This window comes from Planococcus citri, chromosome 4 (assembly GCF_950023065.1).
Source record: "Planococcus citri chromosome 4, ihPlaCitr1.1, whole genome shotgun sequence".
NCBI lineage: Eukaryota > Metazoa > Arthropoda > Insecta > Hemiptera > Pseudococcidae > Planococcus > Planococcus citri.
In genome coordinates, this window is record NC_088680.1 from 148,884 (window position 1) to 170,298 (window position 21,415).

General features: G+C 42.0%; 4 protein-coding genes across 9 annotated transcripts; 1 reads left to right on the plus strand and 3 right to left on the minus strand.

The window, feature by feature from the left end:
* Positions 1-218: 218 nt before the first annotated feature.
* LOC135845445 (ubiquitin carboxyl-terminal hydrolase MINDY-3 homolog) lies at positions 219-4,766 on the minus strand. Of its 4 annotated transcripts, none has more exons than XM_065364005.1 (10): positions 4,643-4,766; positions 3,829-4,070; positions 3,240-3,376; positions 2,992-3,152; positions 2,667-2,781; positions 2,420-2,573; positions 2,186-2,323; positions 1,926-2,085; positions 1,626-1,788; positions 219-516 (listed from the first exon to the last, which is right to left on the minus strand). In XM_065364005.1, exons 2-10 carry the CDS (start codon positions 3,935-3,937, stop codon positions 370-372), a joined length of 1,284 nt encoding a protein of 427 aa, XP_065220077.1. In that variant the 5' UTR covers positions 3,938-4,070; positions 4,643-4,766; the 3' UTR covers positions 219-369. The 4 variants fall into 4 exon arrangements, with proteins under 4 accessions (XP_065220077.1, XP_065220075.1, XP_065220076.1 ...); XM_065364003.1 differs by lacking the exon at positions 4,643-4,766 and adding an exon at positions 4,489-4,636; XM_065364004.1 differs by lacking the exon at positions 4,643-4,766 and adding an exon at positions 4,395-4,623.
* A 1,658-nt stretch (positions 4,767-6,424) lies between these two features.
* On the plus strand, positions 6,425-11,685 carry U2af50 (U2 small nuclear riboprotein auxiliary factor 50). 3 transcript variants are annotated; one of them, XM_065364000.1, is made up of 12 exons: positions 6,425-6,704; positions 6,847-7,012; positions 7,127-7,387; positions 7,652-7,779; positions 7,873-7,989; positions 8,084-8,222; positions 8,325-8,366; positions 8,663-8,742; positions 10,543-10,665; positions 10,759-10,917; positions 11,047-11,211; positions 11,331-11,685. In XM_065364000.1, the coding sequence occupies exons 2-12, from the start codon at positions 7,003-7,005 to the stop codon at positions 11,460-11,462; spliced, it is 1,356 nt and encodes a 451-aa protein (XP_065220072.1). In that variant the 5' UTR covers positions 6,425-6,704; positions 6,847-7,002; the 3' UTR covers positions 11,463-11,685. The 3 variants fall into 3 exon arrangements, with proteins under 3 accessions (XP_065220072.1, XP_065220074.1, XP_065220073.1); XM_065364002.1 differs by having other exon boundaries at positions 8,678-8,742; XM_065364001.1 differs by having other exon boundaries at positions 6,853-7,012.
* A 315-nt stretch (positions 11,686-12,000) lies between these two features.
* Positions 12,001-17,805, minus strand: LOC135845449 (homeobox protein OTX1-like). The gene is made up of 6 exons (XM_065364010.1): positions 16,397-17,805; positions 15,356-15,632; positions 14,897-14,999; positions 14,562-14,685; positions 13,742-14,081; positions 12,001-12,973 (listed from the first exon to the last, which is right to left on the minus strand). The coding sequence occupies exons 2-6, from the start codon at positions 15,531-15,533 to the stop codon at positions 12,648-12,650; spliced, it is 1,071 nt and encodes a 356-aa protein (XP_065220082.1). The 5' UTR covers positions 15,534-15,632; positions 16,397-17,805; the 3' UTR covers positions 12,001-12,647.
* Positions 17,806-18,240: 435 nt separating this feature from the next.
* Positions 18,241-21,121, minus strand: PrBP (Prenyl-binding protein). Its single transcript, XM_065364019.1, has 5 exons — positions 20,685-21,121; positions 20,135-20,197; positions 19,836-19,971; positions 19,561-19,682; positions 18,241-19,407 (listed from the first exon to the last, which is right to left on the minus strand). Exons 1-5 carry the CDS (start codon positions 20,723-20,725, stop codon positions 19,326-19,328), a joined length of 444 nt encoding a protein of 147 aa, XP_065220091.1. The 5' UTR covers positions 20,726-21,121; the 3' UTR covers positions 18,241-19,325.
* Positions 21,122-21,415: the final 294 nt, after the last annotated feature.

Sequence of the window (21,415 nt, forward strand, 5' to 3'; positions counted from 1 at the left end):
TAAAGTAGGATTATTACAAAACAACTGCAAGTACTGAAGTACATATTTGTAATTATATTAGATCAATAAATAGTGCGAAGGTGTGGAACGTTAACCAGCGCGACAATTTTCACTGCGAAAAAAACTATCTAGTCAATAAACAAAGATGCGTACGGGTACGTTACTTTCGACGATTGATATAAAATTGACAAAATAAATTCCTAGCGATGCTGTTACGATTTGCGATAGCAAGCATTTTATTAAAACTGATACAATCTCGCTAATTGATCCCGATTTTTCCAGTTGTAACGGTGTATACGAGTAGAAAGAAATTTCAATCAACATAGTACGTAGACTACACTTTGGTAACAACATTTTTCTGTTCTTGAATCAGTTCAGTGAAGGCGTGACAACTGAATTCCATTGAACATCGATGCTTGGCCATTTGGTTTGCAGACAAGTAGAAAGAGAATTGTTTTCAATTGTGCAAGGTAGATCACACTCTAAGAGAACGGCTGTTCCTTGATGATAAACGACCTTAAATTGAAAAAAGCGACGATAAGCGATAGTAGCTTTACGTAATTGAGGAGGTGGATAGCAAAACGCAATAACTCCAAAATTACGAAAATTGAGTTTGATATCTATCCTTATGTAAAATTCAACGGTGAATCCATTCCCAGTGTCAGATTTTGTCCATCAGTTGAATATCATAGTGCAATCGAGGAAAACAAGTCTGATTTTAGAGCTAAATGCACTGAAAAATGAGATTTTGTTTGCAAAACGCAATAACTCCACTACTTTTTATACATATCAGTTGCGCAGATGTGGTAACATTGTTTTTTTTCATCGGGTGGGTATAAAGCTCTTTAATACAAGTATGGAAATAGATTATACTCTTAAGAAAGTCATAGGATTTTACGTAAGTTTTACGTACTGCGCAGTGCGCGAGCAAGCATCAAATCAGCTGTTCACGTACAACGTTGCACCGCATTGTTTGCTCCACCCACCTCCACCGCGTGACGACACCAACCTGCCATGCGCAGTACGTAACACATACGTAAAATGCTATGACTTTCTTAAGAGCATACTCTATTTCCATACTTGTATTAAAGAGCTTTAGGTGGGTACTGAAAATCGTTGGGTAAGAGTTACTTAAAAAAATGGTGCTTTCGTTGCCACTCTCTGAATGCCATATCACACACAGGAATTGTTTGAATTTCACATTCCAGTTTTTTAATTGTTTTTTATCGAAAATTCTCGATTAAACATAAATTTTTTCAAATAAAAAATACGTTTTTTTGCAGAAAAACACCAAAAAAAAAATTTTGCGTTCAAAACGCAATAACTTTTTTTTCTTTTCCTCACTGTGCTTACCCAGGTGACCGAAATTTTGAAATTGAGTGGAAATTTTATTTGTGGCACCTTCCCCTTTCATTTGACACCAATTTCGGAACTCGACCCCCCACCCTTCCACTCCTGACAATTTTTCCTAATTTCCCAAAAAAACCAAAAATGGAGTTATTGCGTTTTGCTATCCACCTCCTCAATTATTTGCGTGTGTTTTTTTTCTTCTTTCATCGATAGTTTGTTTTCCTTCTTCTGCGATTTTTTTTTTTTTTTTGTTTTGTTTTACTGGTTTAACATACCTTGGAATCCGGATTCGACTGAGGTTGCCCGTTGTAGTGGAATACTCTAAAGACATCCGGATGATTCAATCTTTCATTTTCGGGAAAAAATTCTTCCATGAAGGACGATAACAAAATAATACCGAGCTTTTCACTGTCCAATTTATCACGCATAATATTTACACTGCGATAGAACAAAAAATACGAAATTATTGCAAAAGAACGTCACGCACGCATACGCGTACGCATACGCATATACAAAGTACACGGACGGCGGCGAAGGCCGAATACAGTATACGATTGCGCATGTGGTGTACTCACTATTCTTTGTCGGAAACTAGATCTAATTTGTTTAGTAAATCTCCTAGCGAATCGGCATTAATGAAATTATTTCCTTCGGGATCGAATTGGCCAAAAATTCGTCTAGCGATATCGGCCGGCGTTTCAGATTTCGTCAATCTTTTTTCAAAAGAGAATAAAACTGAACAAACAAACAAAGAAAGAAAGAAAGGAAGAAAGAGGGGAAAAAATGAATAAAAAATGATATAAAAACGGTCGAGTTGAAACGATAAAAGCAATACCAGTGAGATGAGTTTCGCTCGCCAACACCCACACAGACGACGATGGTTTTTTCAAATACGAGCCCACTTCGCAGTAACGCAGATGCTCCAACAGAGTTAAAAAACCGATGTCGCTTTGTTTAGGAATCCCGTAAAGTGCTGAAAGAACCGTCGAATCATCAAAAATTTATCTAGTTATCCGCGACCACCTGTACGGCTGCTTGGGCGAATTCGACTCAACCTCGGTGTACTTACTTAAACCTCCGACGTCTCTTTTCTCATTGAACAAATATGGCACAGCGTTTCCAGTTATCAACAAATTAATGAGAACTTGACTACCGTAACCGTGAGAATAATCAATGAGTGGTTCTTCGGTGCCGCAGATTTCATTTTGAATAACCTCCAACCCCTGCGATTAGAATTACCTATACATGTAGCGGTGTACTCGAGAAACGCAATCGAACCGTAAACAACAAACGTAGGTATTCGATACTGTACTCACTCGAGAACACATAACAGAGTACAAAAATAGTAATACGCCGAACGTGTCTCTGAATATGTTGATATTTTCTTTGAGAAATGCTTTCACTTCTTGTATATCGTTCAATACTGTTAACCTGGAATCAGAGTACAGCATAAAATACTCGTATAAGCTCTCTTCTCGTAAGCAGCCGTTCTCTACTTTCCGACTCGTATTTCACATGCAAACACAGACATACGACAGACAGACAGACAAGACAGACAGATATAAATGGGCGTTCGGCCGATACGAGCAGACAATCCTCGCGTCGATTAAACACTTAAACAAGGTAGTCGAGTTCATTTACCTTAACGAAGAATGGAACAACATATGATTCAGTTCGAGCGGCTTGTCAACGACCTCCTTGTCCAAAGTATGCACAACGTAATACTGCGTGCCATTGTAAGCTTTTGTCAAAATTTCGCTAAAAGCGTCCGTCAAAAGATTATTTTGATCCTCCGTATCTGCCTTAACGAAATAATGTCGAACAAACAACAACTAAATAACGAATTCATTCTCGTCGAACATGTAAAAATTTGGAGGAAAAATTCATACTTGTTTCCAATCGTCAGTTTCATTTCTGGTGCTAATTATATTCTTCAATATATGAGCTTGTATAGGAGCGATAACTCCGCAAGGTCCGCCTTCAAACTGCACTAAGGCTGTGGGTTCGTCAGCGCTGAAGCTAAATCCTACGCACAACACAATCAACACACGTAGATAGGTTAGGTAGGTACAGTATGTATGTATTAATGTATGTATGTAGTTTGAAATGTGTTCGACCGAACGAATAACATTAATCCGACGAAGCGAAATCGTTTGCGTACTGTCGTATCGCTTACTCGGAAGTCGAAATTGAACAACGGACTGCGTACGTTGCATCGATAAATTTCTGTCGAGTAACCGATCACCAATCAGCGAACGATAATTGTATTGTTGGCGGTGGCAGCAGCACTTTACAAAAAAACCAGTTACCGATTATTAGTCTTTCGTACCTTCGTAAATCAGCGGGTTGCGATGTACGAAAGAATTCGTCGGCCAACTGCAAATGTTGCCAAGTGCTGCAGCCGTAGCAAAAAAATCAACGCGAACGCGACCTAAAATCTTTATTACGACTTGGATAAAATATGTATTATGTACCAACCCTGAGTCCATCTTCGAAAGGTGTCTTCCTGCACGTCGACTCCCCAAAGCAACTGCACCACGCCACGTAAATCATCCAGATTTTTATTGCTCGCATTTATCATCGACATCGTTCTCAAGCAGAAAAACACAATCGACAAATAAACGCTTCATACCAGTCGCGGATACTCGACTCAAAATTCAACCTCGGCGGTACGGATAGTCAACGGGCTCGTCTATCTACGCCGCGCCGATGTAAACTACCTAAATTCGAAATAGAATAGTAAACAAATCACGCAAACAAAACTTATTCTAAAAAAATAGATAAAATACGATCCGCACAAACGGGGACCCGTTCGAGTTGTAATTTCCGATCCAAATATGTACTTATCATCGTCATCGTCGACGATAATTATCATTTGTAATATGTAATACGTCTTATACTACAACTTATCAAGTCGTTGGAAATTTCCAAGGTGTGAAACAATTACGAGTAGTAAAGTAAGCGAAGCAATTTACAATGAAATCTTTTTCTTCTGCAGAAAATATGTATAGCGTACTACGCTACACGAAGACTGAAAACACTACCTGTTTTTAACGACATAATTGCATGTAACCATTCTAAAATGGTTCTAAACAAGGCGCGCAAAGAATAATTATGTAAATTTATTAACGCACTTACTGTTCGAATACTCATAGAAATTTATAAAAAAATATCCCGATTAGCACACAAATTTGATTAAATTCTTTAAATCGCTGAATGATGACAAAAACAGAAACAGACGAATAATAAAATAATATAACAACAGTAGATATGACGAGAACAAAGTACCAACCTGGCTGGGCTGGGCAGTGGGCACTGATGCTAGTGACCTTTGACTATATAATACTGGACTGCTAGCAGTGATGAACGTGACGGGTCCAACATGTCCGTTCTATAAGGCTCTGTTCGCATCCTCTCTCACCGCACTTCAGTGGAATTCGCCCTAGTTGTTTACGCTCACTTGGGTGATTCCACTGAAGTGCGGTAAGAGAGGGTGCGAACAGAGCCTTATAAACCGGAATAACGTTATACATGTTGGCCTCGCGACGTTATCAAATTCACGTGTAATTTAACTAGGTGCTAGCAGTCCAGTATTATATAGTCAAAGCTAGTGACGCGTCGCGTACCGTGAGTGGGAGGAGCAGGAGTCCTGCGACGGACTGGACGGACCATCGCTAGCACGTACCGTGAACGAACGGAACAGAAATCACTGAAATGATCAGGGATGGAAACCGTAACCGAAATTTTTAACCGAAATGAATTTTAACCGCTAAAATGAGGAAAAAACTGTAACCGTAACCGTAACCATAACCGAAATTATTGATTTGAAATTTTTTAACCTTAACCTTAACCGATTCCTTTTTTCGTTTTGGTTAAATACATAACGGTTATTTTTTTAAAGTAAAAATCTCACTTTTTCGTGTAAAATATGACATTTATCATGATTTTTTAGAAAAAAAGGGCTCAATTTGTCTAAAATTTTCTTCAAACTCAAAAATTGGCTGTGAAATAGCATTTTTTTTCGTTTTTTTGGCTGCAGGCGCACTTTTTTGACATTGAAGTGCAATTAAGAATTAATTTTTGATAAATGAAAGAAAACCATAACCTTTATTTTTAACCGTAACCTTTATTTTTTTGAGTCATAACCGTAACCCTTAACCGTAACCATAATAAATAATTTCGAAAAAAATAACCGCTAAAAAAATAACCGATATTTTTTTTCATTTCGGTTTCCATCCCTGGAAATGATACATGAAAAAGTGACGCGTGACGGCGTGCTACAGTTTTGTTTTGTTTCCACTATAGTTTCCACTTTTCATGGTGGGTTTACACCGCAGTCGACAACAGTGTTTCAGAAACAAATTCATGTTTACAACCAAGTTTCAGTTTTTCATTTACACCAAATGTTTCGAAACCTGTGTTTACAACGTGTTGTAAACAATGTTTCAGGTCGCCGAAATTTCCGGCGACTTGAAACAATGTTTAGAAACATTTGTGGTTAAGGGTATTGGTATGAAAGATGAACAGTAATTTAAGTGTGTTTTCCTTATATTTGTTATTGTGAGGTGTATTATTTTTCATTAAAAAGCTGAAAAATCATGTCAGGAATGCTTCTATTGCTACTTTTCTACTAAATACAGCAGCAATATCATTTTTTTGCAATGGTTACTGATAAGCATATAACGAACAAACAAAACACAATTTTTGATATATAAGTACCAGAAAGAGGTGAGTGAACAGACGGCATTGCATAGGATTTAAATTAGAAAGTAAAAATATTCAATATGAAGAGAATTAATTAATCAGAAAATCATGAAAAGAAATGCTGATAAAAATGTTGCTGTTTTAAAATTTGGTGTAAATCAATCATGTTTCAAACATTGTTTCCCAAACATTTTGTTTTCCAACTTTGTTTTCGAAACATTGTTGTCGACTGCGATGTAAACCCACCATCACTTCACTTTCATTTCATTCAATTAGCGCTTCACGCGGAAATTATTGTAATCGCTAATTTTGTATTTTTAGAAAGAAGCTTGGCCAGTTGGGCAATGTGTCGAAAAGGAAAAAAAAATGTTGTATATTACGACACCATCCATTTCCTTGAGAATGCTCAGTTTGTTTTTTTAAATCTCTGTACAATTTTCATTTTTATTTTAACGTTTTAAAAAAAAATCGATTGATATTTAACGAATGAAGGAATTTTCAACTACCGCCACCGGAATATTTGTCAGAGATATGTGTAGGAGCTGAAGTAAATCATTTCAACAGTATAGCACCAACGCCGTAATGCCTGCAATTCATCAATAACGGCGGCGTCTCGCGATCGTATCACGTTCAATTCATTTTGATATTAGGTATTTTGTAGATTTTATTTCGCGTCTCATTTTTCTCGGATGATAAGCGTTCATCGAACTTGCTGCGAATGCTTCTTTATTTCACTTAGGTAGCTCACGGTGACTCGAACGAGACAATTAATTACATCTTCGATCTTATAAGTTCCAGGTTCCAGGTTGATGTGTGTGCGCGTATAGTTGTCGTTCGGTGTTTTTTTAATCGTGACTCGCGACATTGACGTAATCAGAAGCACGAATGTATTCGACACTGTTCTGATCAAGTTTCGAAATTCGTTTGTTGCCGTTGTAAAGAATCGTCATGGGTGAAGGTATGCAACTATGTAACTATTCATATTCATTGTAAATATAGCTCAGTATCTATTAGTTATGTATATGTATATGTATTACGTATATGTTTTAATTGGCGCATTTACGTTGACTAGATCGCGACCGAGACAGAGATAGAGATCGTGACAGAGATCGCGATCGCGAACGTGACAGGCGTCATAGATCGAGATCTCGCGAACATAAACGAAGAAGTAGATCTCGGAGTAGAAGTAGGCATAGAGATCGTAGCAGAAAACGTAGCCGTTCGAGGAGTCCGAAAAAGTCAAAGTCGCGCCGTAGGAAACCGTCTCTGTATTGGGACGTACCGCCTCCAGGCTTCGAACATATTTCTCCTCTTCAGTACAAAGCTATGCAAGGTAACGTACGCGTATCTAATCTATTATGTACCTTTATGTATATATCGACGAGACGTTCGAGTGAATTCCAAGTTATACTCTTATTCGTTAGATCTGATCTAACGGCATAACGGCAACGCTAACGCCCCAGTAGCGAGTTATCGCGCTACCAAGTCTCTAGGTACTTGGATAGTTGGTCTTGGTACACGCGTTAGACGTAAAACGTATCTCACGTCGGCGTCGAGTCGAATTGAAATTTTAAATGTTGCGATCGTATGGTTTCAGCCGCTGGTCAGATTCCAGCCAATGTTACTGCTGATACTCCGCAAGCGGCCGTTCCGGTCGTCGGTTCCACAATCACTAGGCAAGCCAGGCGCTTATACGTCGGAAATATACCTTTCGGCGTTACCGAGGTGAGTAACGATTTTATAATTTTCATCGCCGACAAATTGTGCGCGAATAGGTTTAGGGTAACCCGATTATTCTTCATCGATCGTCGTTTTCAGGACGAAATGATGGAATTCTTCAATCAACAGATGCATCTATCGGGATTGGCTCAAGCCGCCGGAAATCCCGTTCTAGCTTGTCAAATAAATTTGGACAAGAACTTCGCTTTTCTCGAGGTTTGTGTGTAAATTAGTCGCGATTCGCGATCCGCGATCGAATAAACATTTGCTTTATGTACTTTTGGTTAAACGTGTCCGTCGCATGTTGCAGTTCAGATCGATCGACGAAACCACCCAGGCGATGGCCTTCGATGGGATCAATTTCAAAGGGCAAAGTCTGAAAATTCGTCGTCCGCACGACTATCAGCCAACTCCTGGTATGACTGACACGTCGGCTCTAGGCTTACCAGGTTGTGTTTTATTTTTCCTCGCAATTCGCGATCGAGATATTATAGAGATAGCAAACGGCGGAACGCGGATTTTAATTGTTTTTTCGTTTTTCGTTTTTACAGCGTTCGACCATTCTCTCGCTAATATGGCTGCCACGATACCAGGTATATTGACGTTTTCTTTAGTTTTGTTTTCACGTAGAAACGCGTTTTTAGCTGCGTGCTGCGTAACCTTACGTTAGATACGCACTACGTGTACGTGTACGTCTACGTATGTGCCGCCGAAGAGGGTAGCAGCGAATACCTGCGATCGATGTGCGATCGAATATCGACGGATATTCCTCCTCGTCTACGGCTGTTCGCGTTGTTTGCGAACGGAACGGCGCTACGCTTCGCTAAAAACGCGTTTCATATATAAGACAATCCTTATCCGTTGATGGAACATATACTACCTGATTTAGGTGTTGTAAGTACAGTGGTTCCAGACTCGCCGCATAAAATCTTCATCGGTGGATTGCCAGCCTATTTGAACGAAGATCAGGTAATTATTTTCACATTTATTCGATTACGGACTACCGTGTTATTCTCACATCGACATCTGTCTGATTCGCGCCATTCTTTTCCACGTGTTCGACTGCGGCTTTCTATAGATTCGTTAGTTATTCTTTAGCTTTGTGGTTCATCGAGCAGAGGCCAGATATAGTACTAATCATCGCCATCGCGCAAAGTATCGAATTGAGCGGCGAAATTTTTCCTCTATCCAAATAGGCACGTTTGGACGCTGTTGAGGTCAATTATTAGACACAGACAGGTACATGAAAGGTGGTAAGAGTGTAGAGATTTCTGCAGCCCAGTGTGTGTTGTGTGCGTTGTGTGCGACAGTGCGAGTTGATCATCGCCCGCGTTCAAAAATGAAAAAATTACTAGGATCGTACGAGTATGCGAATGTAACGCACCTGTTGTATGTACGAGTAGTAGGTTAGCTCTTAGCGTTCTTTTATCGACGTTTGCGGTTTGTGTTGGTGGAAGCGGTTCGTACTTGGTATGTGTATGTACATATTGCACAGTTGCACACACTAACCCCGTAGGTCTCGGTCAAGGCGCGTATGTAAATGTATATCTGTGTGCGATGTTGTACCCCGCCACAAATACGAGTCAATTCATTTCGAGTCGGTCTACTACTGGGTATTGGACTATTGATTGTTACAAAGATGCGACATTTTCAGCTTTGTAGGTTCTTAATTTCAAATTCAAATATCGGTTGGATTTTTTTTTTTTCTTTTCGTTTTTCTCGCATTTAATTTTCACGTAGTATCGTTTGTCACAAAATATTACGACGACTGCGTATTGTTTTTGCGTACGATCAAGTACCTATTGGCGATATCTTCGTCATTATCCTGGTAGTCGCTTGCTAATTTAGTCTAAGAATACTTTCGTACAACTACGTATTATTACAGTGTTATTTTATTGTATTTATTTTTATTCATTCGTTTATTTTTATTTTTTTACAAGAAAAAAGAAAAAAAAAAGAAAAGACGATACTGATATCTGTGCCTCTGCTTTTGCCCCTTTTGTTACTTAGCTAGCTAAAGTATACTACCATCTGAGTAATTCACTCAATCTCTGTACTGTAATCGTTTTCGTGGTAGAATTTTAAGTTACTGCTTCGTCGGAAGCTCACGATATCAGGCAAGTAGCCATTTTTATTTTTATTTTACCTACGTATTACCTTACGAATAGTCTACGTATTCGGTTGGTGATGTTTTTATTCAAAATTTTCAGCTCTCGTTGGCCGTCGACGTTCATCTCTTGTCAGTACTAGTTCGGTTTGACTTTGACGATGGGCAAATTTTATTCTAGGTTCTAGGTTTCGTTTGATAGAATTTTCGAAAATGCGATCAATTTTCAGCTCGACGATTAACGATTCGTACCTACTTGTAGTATGGCTAATGGCTGATGGCTAATGGCTATGTGAGCGCCGTTTGACTCGAACGTACGCGTAACGTACTGCGTGTCTAGCTGTCTACTACGTACATCTCTACCGTCTACTCTACGTACTTTTTACCATTATGTATTATTATTACATCATTCGTTTGTCTCGGCCTGTCGCGTTGCCCGTCCGTATCATTTCCGTATTTCGTTCAACTTTGGAATTATATGTAGTTTCCTCCTCGACCCATCACCCCCGCTCGCTCCCATCAAAAGAATATGTACGTAATTACGTACGTACCGTGTTAGTCAGTTATTCGCAGATGCGCAGATAGGGCGAACAGATGTAATTCGACGCCGGATTTGAATTTATTTAAGCTACATATATCGGTTTGCTCGTGTCGTACTACAGGTGAAAGAGTTGCTGATGTCGTTTGGCCCGTTACGAGCGTTCAACTTGGTCAAGGATACCGCCACCGGATTGAGTAAAGGTTACGCGTTTTGCGAATACACCGAACCGAAGGTTACCGATCAGGTAAATATACTCGTATACCCGTTTCCGTGTTTCCGTACGTTCACGACTGTGGAAGATGTTTCGTTGCTATGTGTGTTTTTTTTTAATATATAGGCGATAGCCGGACTCAACGGCCTGCAGTTGGGTGACAAGAAGTTGATTGTGCAACGTGCCAGCGTTGGCGCCAAGAACGCTACTCCCGGTCAGCAAGTGCCCGTTACTATTCAAGTTCCCGGCTTGACTATGGTCGGAACGTCTGGACCGCCTACCGAAGTAAGCCTTAGCCACCTTTGACAAATTAACGTTTTTCACTCGCCGATAAGTGATTAGGTATTCGAAAACGTGGAATTTTATTTACCTGCTTTTGGCGCGTGCGTGCGTGCGTGTGCTTGTGTTTCACAGGTTTTGTGTTTGTTGAATATGGTCACTAACGACGAGTTAAAAGACGAAGAAGAATACGAAGATATTTGCGAAGATATTCGAGAAGAATGTAATAAATACGGCGTAGTTCGTTCGCTAGAAATACCTAGGCCTATCGACGGAGTTGATGTTCCAGGATGTGGAAAGGTACGAGTATGCTTTACGTTTTACGTACTATAAATGATCTCTTGTTCCGTATGCCTATGCCTATGCCGTGACTACTCGACTACTAGTGCGCTAATGTTGCATATTTTCATTTGTCGCAGGTGTTCATCGAATTCAACACGATTGGCGATTGCCAGAAAGCTCAACAAGCGTTAGCCGGTCGAAAATTCAACAGTCGCGTCGTATTGACGTCCTATTTCGATCCCGATAAGTATCACCGAAGAGAGTTTTAATCATCAGTCTGGTCTGCCGTTTGGTGTCGTGTCGTGTCGTGTCGTATTGTATCGTAACCGCCGCCGTCGCCGTCGTCGAAATAATCTCGACGAATTCTTCGTAATGTATTTGTGTAATAATTTTAATTTTACCTAATTATTTTTATCTTCATCTTTACGATGATTATTATTGTAGAACAGTTTTATATAAATAATACGCCTAAAATATAAAAATGATACACGCGCCCGTGTTCTCTACTCTGTACTAAACAATACACTCGTATACATATACGCCATACGACACTGTGTAAGTGTATACAATACACACTGCACACTGCACACTATACAGTATACACCGTGGTCAGCTGTCAGCGCGCGTGATTTGAACTCTTTCGCGTTGGACGCGGCGCCATCGCGAATCACCGCGCAGGTAAATAATTTACGTAGGTACTGTCGATATTAGGCCTTTTTACTGGAAATTTTTTACGCTTACCTCGCACTCGCTAGTGTAGCTCTAGCTGTAGCTGTAGCAGTGTGTACCCGTAAATAAGTGAACATGTAACGCGTTTACTCGTTTATTACAATGGTAATTAATTGGCAATTTGAATAATACACCAACGACAACGAATACACAGCACAGATGGGTGAGTGAATGACAATGAGTGAATAAGTATAATATGTATGCATAAACTCGCATATCATGTTCGTTTCAGCGTGTTTTTGCTGTCGCATCGACAAGTTTGTGGACGAACGTTGAAACGTTTCCCAACTTGGAAAGCTGACATTGGTAATTTCATTCGCAGCTTGACGTAACGACGTAACAGGTACCTGGAGCGGAATCGGGCTTTTCACGGGCGCGGGCGGTGGTACCCTACCTGAACCTATTCGTGCCTAGCCCCTAGCGGTAGGCTCGAACCGCGAACGGCACCGAAGTAAAAGTTGGGCATTGGCTATTGCGTATTGCTATTACGTACAAGCGTATTCGACAGCCAGGGAAACATTTTGGAAAACTCGGAATCGACGATTAGCGTACAGGCAAAGAGACAAATGAGACGTCGCGTCGCGGTCTCGTGGTGCTCGTGCCTCGTCAGTCGTAAGACGTAATATCGGAAATGGAGAAAAATCGTGCCGCTCATTTTGTCGAATTTTGGACGTTTAGCTCTCGTAGGCAGTAGCCCTCGAGACGCGGGCGGCGCGGCGCGGTAATTACTCTATTTCGAAGGTGAAATCTTCTTCGGTGGACGATGAAGCACCGCCACCACCGCTGCCATCTCTCGCTTCATTATGTTGCAAATGCGACTGCGACTGCGACTGCGGCTGCGTCCCTTTTAATCGTAACAAATCCGGATCTACGTCGACGACGTTTTCTTTTTGAACGTGCTGATAAGACAACGCCCAATTGACTGCCGGTAACAGGTGCGCCGAGTTAAAATTCACCCAATCCATTTCCAGATTGATGTGTTGAGACTGCGAATGCGGTTGAGACGTATGCAAAGACTCTGCCGCGTAAGCGCTCGTATTGTGAAGAATATCTAGCGAATGAAACATACAAATGTCAGTGTCAGCCGTCGCGTCGTGTACGAAGACGAACGAGTATGGCTACTCGTATGCTCGTACAATGCTACATTATTTCATCGCTTAATCACTTAATCAGATACCGATTCCGATACCTACCTAGACATTAAATTTCTCGTTTATACAATTACTCTTACTCGTATACGTACGAGTACATATTTTGTATGTAGTTTGTGCCGGGTACTGGTAGGTGTCGAACGAATTTACGGCAAACTGAGTATGCAATTCTATTAACACTAGCGTCAGCGCAGCGTCATCGCTATCGCATTGTCGAAGAACGAAGGCGAACGCTCGTAGTTGGATCTGATGGTGAAGACTGGTCTAATTCGATGCACGATGCTAATTTGTTTGCCGATTTTTTTTTTTTTAGTTTATGTTTATTTTTTTTTGTGTTTTTTTTTTTTAAAGGAATTTACTCAACTTACGGAAAATTTAGGATCGGCCGCGGCGATTAAAGTTTCGAGTTCGAACGAGATAAAGGCCAGTTTTTCAGAAAGATAACTAGGTACATACTCGACACTCGTATGTACGTACAAAGGTAACTACGAAACTTGAAAGTTGATAAACGCGTCGTGTTCGATAATTTGAAATTGAAACTAAGGCGAGTAATTTTCAAAATGAGTTGTGAGCGCTAACTTTCACACCCACACCCACACCCACCCCCACACATCACATGCCCAGGTAGGTATCGCAATTTGCAGCTCGTAATCGAATTTTGGGTTTACTTGGGTTGGCTGAGGCAGCCGACGTCGTCGGCGCTGCGAAAGTTGTCGACGATGGGGACGTGGACAGAGACTCGTCGAGCCGGTGAATTTTTGAGGCGGCGGCTACGATTTGTGCCGCCGCCGCCGCCGCCGCCGCCGTCGCTGTACCCACAGCTTGTTGTTGATGATGCTGCTGCTGCTGCTGATGATGATGATGGTGGTGGTGATGGTGATGATGATGCTGGTCGTCGTTGCCGTCCTCGTCGTCGTCGTCATCTTCGTCGCCGTCGTCGGTTTTGCCGCGGTCTTTTTTCATTTTACATTGTTTTCTCCATTTCGCTCTTCGATTTTGAAACCAAACCTGTTGCGAATGAGAAGAACACCGCGTACCGTAACTACTAAGTAGGCTATCAGCATACAGTACACTACTTATAGCTATAATAGTAAGTAATACATCAGTCCATCGGTCATTTGTCTCGAAGCAATGGCCACGCACCATGTGATGGCGGACGGGCCAAGTCGCGCGTCGGCAGAAGTAGGAAAATTACGCAGCGTACTCGGAAATATCTAGCACGAAAGCGAGCACGAGCTTTTCGTAGAAAGTTTTTTTGTTTTTTGGGTTCAAAACGCATTTATTATACTCGTACAGGCGAGTGGCCGAGTGGGAATTTCATCTTGAAATCACCCTATCTCACAACCCATCGTGTGTTTTCAATAATTAGGTATCACTACTGCTCAGTGCTCACTGGTAACTGGTCACTGGTCACTGGTCACTGCTCACCGTGACCAACGATGGCGGTGGGGCCGGATATTTGCGAGCACGCTGCAGTTGAACGCCTACTTGCACTCGTGCCTCCGTTAGGTCTATGCGTAAAGCTAGTTCTTCGCGAAAAAATACGTCGGGATAGTGAGTTTTTTGGAATGCCTTCTCTAATTCTTCGAGTTGAAAATTTGTGAACGTAGTTCTAAAATACAATACAAAACGACCGCTGGTTAGATTTGCACACGTAGTCGCTAGGTACGCGTACATTGCACAATTGAATCGCCGAATTGCACATGCATATGTGTCATTGCGCTATTGCGCTATTGCGCCAGCAATACGCAGTGCATCGAATTCGATTAAGCGAATGTTGGTGTAGATGTTGCTTTACTTTACTTTACTTAACTTTACTTTACCTGTAACGACGTTGTTTTCGTTTGCCATTTTGTACGAATGAACTATCGATGAAATTTGCATTTTCATTTTCCAAATTCATGTCGCATAAATTGTCGACTAGATCTAAACGTTGAACCAACAAAAACAGAAAAACATAAAAATAGAAAAATACGATAGGAGGTACCTCTAATACCTACTCGTACAATGGTAAGTACACGTAATTAGGTTCATAGGCTCATTCGCCCATTGGCCATTGGCCATTGCCCATGTACCGCGGGCTCAGAAAAAAAAATCGAGCTCCTCTCGAAGAATCACTTACTGTAATATCTACCTACCTACCTACCTACCATACTTAAAGGCTCAGGCTACTCGTTGGTGATTTTTCAATATAAATATTCAATTTACCTAATATTCGATTCGATGTACGTACTCGTAGTACGTTCGTTACGTACGATTATAGATACAAATACAGTACAAACCATTGTGGATAGTTGGACTGAACATGTTGAAAACGAACGTTTCGTTTTCTGGCGATATGTTGACACCGACACCGGCACCGGCATCGATCGTGGCCGTGGCCGTGTTATTCAATAAATTCGAAGATGCCGAATAACAAGCGACGTCTTGCGAGGCCGCAGTGTCGCGCTTTTCTTCCATCTACGCGTATGCTATCCGCTATCCGCTATCCGGTATCCGGTATCCGCTGGTAGGCGCGAGGCGAGGCGAGCGATGGCCAGTCGACCTGGATATCTAATCCTGCCAACATGACAATACGCGTTAATTTCATCGCCTTTCGGTTAATTACCAAAAATACTCTCGCGGGTACGAGTACTTAGCTATAGGTGGCTTTTACACGGCGCGGGGGCGATTGCTTCCGCAGCTTGCCTTGGGAGTTGGAGGTATGTTAACGTTAACCTACTCGTATTTGCGTAGGGACGGCAGAAATATCGGCTGGCTAGTGGGTACCAAGTTATTACCATACTCTTATACTCTTACTCTTACTCGTACTCGTAATTTGGGTACTTGAAGCTGCAGGCTCCAGCTAACGTAAGTATAGACATTAGACGTAGATGAGTACATAGTGCATACGGTACGTAGCTCAAGTACCAATACGTAACTACCTACATACGCGTACGAGTATACATAATTTGTAGGTATACGAGTATGTATCTACTGCACTACTATACTCGGTATCTACTCACTATTGCTCGGCCCTGGTTGTATACGATGGACGATGCGACTGCGAGTAATACTCGTATAGACTATGCAGGTAACTAAGTAGGTATCTATATTCACATTTACGTGGGTAATTATGCGTGTACGGTTTTTGAATTTTGGATTTTGGCATTTCGGCACATTGGCGAATATGTGTGGCGTGTGGCGTGTGGCACGTTGGTTTTATAGGTAGGTATCTAAGATGGGTGGTGTGATGTGGCGTGGCGTGGTGCAGAGTAGCGTATAGCGTATAGGGTATAGCGTAGCGTGTGCAGTCTACAAATGTCTCAAGTTGTCGTTTTTACCATTGAAAATGAAACGAGAATTATGATAGCCAACAGCTGATTCGAACAATTCGATAAACTTAATTAAAGAAAACGGAAAATTAAATTGTCACTAATTCAGTTAGTTCGCCACTTCACTGGATTTAATACTCGTACTCCGTACTCCGTACACGTACACGTACAGTCGTAAATACTCGTCGTACCATTACACGACGTGAAAAGTGCGCGAGATGCGTACCTACGTACGAGTACCTTACCTAATACCTATCTACCGGTAGGTATTCGAAAAAGCGTTCGCGGCGCCCGTATAAAGTATGTATACGATAGTAACATATACCCGTACTCTCGTTAGTATATTACATATAGGTAGGCACTAGGCACTAGGCAGGCCGATAGTGACGAGGGTGAGTAGATGGGTGACCGCCGCGCCGCGCCGACCGGGTGATTGCAGGCTAAGTACACGTACGTATAGTATAGGTATTTTTAGGTAAATCGTACCGATTGCGCACAGCGCACACCGCACACCGCACACCGCACACCGCACACCATCGTATTAACAAGTCCTCTCGGCACACTGGTGTACCTGCTGCAGTCCTGCACCTGTTCTTGCATGTGCCTACGTGCACATTGCACAATGCACATGCCTAGGTATACAGTATACACACCGCGTACACCGTATAAGACGACTGTGGCTAGGTCTGGCCGGCACTGGCTAGTAGCTAGGCCTACCGCCAATGAGGAATATGCATAAGTAGATAATCGGTATACTCGTACCTGTATTTTCACAACGACGAACGACAACGAATCCGTATAAGTGGTTCCAATGCAAAGGCGGGCAACATATTTTCAATTTCAAGTCGATATACATAACATCTCTGCCTAACTAGGTACTACACACATTACTACATACGATTTCCTAGCGTACACCGACATGACACTGCTCACAAAATACGTACAGATATCTATATCTACGAGTCCCTTCGTAATTCGTGGCAATGGCATGTTCAATGTTGATCGCCGTACGATACCTGTACTGTACTGTACTGTACTCTGTACTCACGTGCAGTTCTTGACAAGTTACAGCAAGCAACCTACGAATAACCGAATAACTGCTTAGCCATTCGTCCATCTAGCATTTCATACCCAATATAAAGTCGCTGCCTCGCTGGTCGCTAGTCGCAGCGAACAGTAGCACCCAACGGTAATTGATGCGATAATAAAGTGCCTATACCTAGACCTACGTAGGTATTCCACCAATCGCACACGCTAACGCGTCTATTCCACTTTTGCACTTGCACTTAATTGCACCTGATGATGACCGTACGGTAGCTGCAGCTGCAGCTGCTACTGCTAGGCGGCTAGAGTCGTTGCCGCGTCGCGTTGTTAAGGCTAATGGGTAATGGCTATAGCCATAGCCATACGTAAGTAGTCGTCGTTGCTCGATATTACTGAATACTGATTACCGATTGCGAAGCCTTATAAAATCAATTCGAAACAGCAAGAGTAGGTACATACACATACGTGTAGGCACGTCGCTACGTACTCGTAGTACGTTCTATACATTACTCGTATTATACGCAGCTTGCATACATTCATACAGGCATACGCCGCGCCTTGTCTATCTGTTCGGAAGCCGTATTACGCTGTAGTTGAGGTTTTAAAGCGAAAACTCGTTTACAAGTATTTATCGACACCCCCGTACACTTACACGTAATACGAGTGTCCAACTGTCCATTTGTACGTAGGTGCCATCGCTGGTTACTCGTTATACTCGACACTCGTCCTGCTAATGCTACAAATACAAATTTTACCCACGCCACCGGCCACCCACGTCTTTCAAAACAAATGAAGTGATACGCGAAAAGGACGATCGCAAGTTATATTTACATTACACAATACACATAGATACATTTTTCACAGAATACAAAATTGAAAATACAAACATTTGTACGGTACTGTATACGAGTATCTATCATTATCAATCGCTAACAGTAGACCTATACATTACACAGAACAAAACAATCGTTTCCGTACATTTACATTTACATATTGCGATGATAATAATAATGTTGATGATGGTGTCATTGTAGAAACGAATGCGCTTGCAATGTTCCGACAAACAAACATTTTACTACAAGGTACCTATACGAGAAATACGAAAAACAAACGGCGGCTCAATGCCACTAACGAGTGGGCTAGTGGGTATTTAACGAATGCACGATGCACGATGCACTTTGCGCTAGGTATATCGCATGTCGCGCATTTTTGAAAATGAAAAATCAATCCGCTATCTGATGGGCGGTTGTTGGCGGAATGGTGCATGGCGCGGGCGCGGGCGCGGGCGCCCAATCACGCGAACAATGTAAGCGTTTAGCGTTAATCGGCCAGCCTCCGTTCCGCCCGCGATCAATCGAAATCGAAAGTATAGTCAACGATGATACTCGTAGTCGTAACCGGGTATTATTATTTACCATCGTCGCGAGGTGCGAATAGCCGTGATACTCGTATTGCAACAAGTTGTACAAACGACAAATGGACGATCGACGATCGACGAAGCCGTACACGGTTAGAGACCGAAACAGCAAACAAACTTTGGCGCTGATGCACATCGCACAGACAGCATACTGCGTATACACCTCGCACATACGCTTTCGTATAAAACGTAGATAGCACGGTGGTTCGCAGCTACGTACGGTAGCCGGTAGCCGGTAGCTAGCTACTATTGCCGGGCCGGCGGCGCGGCGCGGCGTACAACTTATGTAATTTCTCCGTTTACGTACAAACCATCTTGCGCTTACGCGACGACGTGTTGATTTTTCTACAAAAAAATGACCGCAATACGAGTGATGATAATGACGACGACGACGACGATGAGACAGTGGTGTGAAATTCAACTTGAGAAGCCGTTTAACGACACCATTCCATGTAACGCAATCGCAGCGAGTCGTTTTTATACGTAAAATAACCTCAGTTTCGACGTCGAGATCAGTAAATCGTCATCGTAAAAACTCGTTTCTATAACGACATTTCCGCTGAAAACGACAAACGAGAAAATACTATATCAGTACAGTACGTAGACGTAGTTTAGTACATATCTACATAAAATAGCAATAAGGAAATGAAATACTCGACGTGTTTGCGATCGTACAAAGTACGACTACGACTACGAGTAGTCGAGTACTTACTTGAGCACGTTGGCCGGCATCATTTGCGATTCGGGCGCAGCTTCGATAATCGATTGCCACGTATTCGTGGAATTGGGAATGACGAAACCGAATTCGAAATACCATTCTTCCAAGTATCTGCCCTGCAACAGCGGCCGTAAGGCCAATTTACTATCGAGTTCCAGTCCGTATTAACAAACTACCATCTCGCCGTGCTCGAGAGTTGGCGATGATATTTACGAGCAGTTTGGCGTCGACGTTTTACAATGCCACGCCGCGCCGCGTTATTTTCTTACCTTGAACAGAATTTTTTGCTCTAGCCTTAATTTTTCCATCGGTTCGACGGACGTGAAATTGATTTCTCGAGATACGGCTTTACACTTTAAAATTTTCTTCGGTACTCTGGCTTCGTGTTCTTTGTCCGGAAACGAACTGACGACATAAAAACAAAATATTTAACCTTACATACGACTACGTAAGCCGATGGCGTAATACGGTATGATAACAATACCATCGCGACAACAGTCGCTACAAATACAAAATACGAGTATGTAACAAATCATCAACAACGGACGACTAAAGTAAGATTACGTACAGATCTTCGTTACTCTGCCACAGAAGCGTTCCAGTTTCGGCGTCACGAATATTCATCCAGTTTCTGTAAACACAGCGTGAGAAAGAAAATGAAAGCGTCGGCAATCGTAATGGATGGTATTGCGGTACATAATATACAATATACATATTGCGCTATCGAGTGGGTCTGGGTATATATGTAGATATACTGCGCGTACCGTATCAGCTAGTCGCGTACTGCCGTAGAGCCGCGTCAGCAATCGCCCTAGCATAAATTCACTCGAGTAGCGATGTGTACTGCGTACCTGCACCTACCAATCTACGACGAATTACCACGTTCGGTGTAGATGTAAGCGAATACGCGATGGCGATGGCGACGGCGACGGCGATACTTACGTACATACTTCGGACCCGATAACGATTTAGTACGCCATGCCATCGGTGCAGATATTGCTGATCGAGTATCTGGATACAAGCCGATTCTTCCCAACTCGCAGTAAGGACTAGCGAGTAGCGAATAACGGTACGTCGCGTGCAATTACAAATACAATACGAAAACAATCGCAACTTACACTTGAAAACCGCTGAGAATTTCATTGGCCTTGGAACCCATATCGCATCGATATTTTCGTGCAAAAACGATATTTTTTCACCGTTTAAAAAACACTCGCATAATAATCTCGAACGAGCCTGCGGCGATTAAACTAGCGGCTATCGTTTTCCTATAGAAACAATTTAACGAAAAGAGGACGCAGCATCGACTTTATAAGTTTTAGTTGTTAATTGTTATAATAAACGATCGTTAATCAAAATATTATTCGCTAATCACCATGGTTAATAATCAATCGAATGAAAAAATGAAAAAAATTGTGCCAAACCAAAATTTGATAAGGAAGGATCATGCTCACGAGTCACGTTTTCTCGTCTAGTGACTATTAGTGACCTTTGACTATATAATACTGGACTGCTAGCAGTGATGAACGTGACGGGTCCAACATGTCCGTTCTATAAGGCTCTGTTCGCATCCTCTCTCACCGCACTTCAGTGGAATTCGCCCTAGTTGTTTATGCTCACTTGGGTGATTCCACTGAAGTGCGGTAAGAGAGGGTGCGAACAGAGCCTTATAAACCGGAATAACGTTATACATGTTGGCCTCGCGACGTTATCAAATTCACGTGTAATTTAACTAGGTGCTAGCAGTCCAGTATTATATAGTCAAAGTTAGTGACATTAGTGACTAGTATGTTCCGACCGACCGGACCGACAGGTTCCGACCTCGTGAGTCGTGAGTCGTGACTCGAGG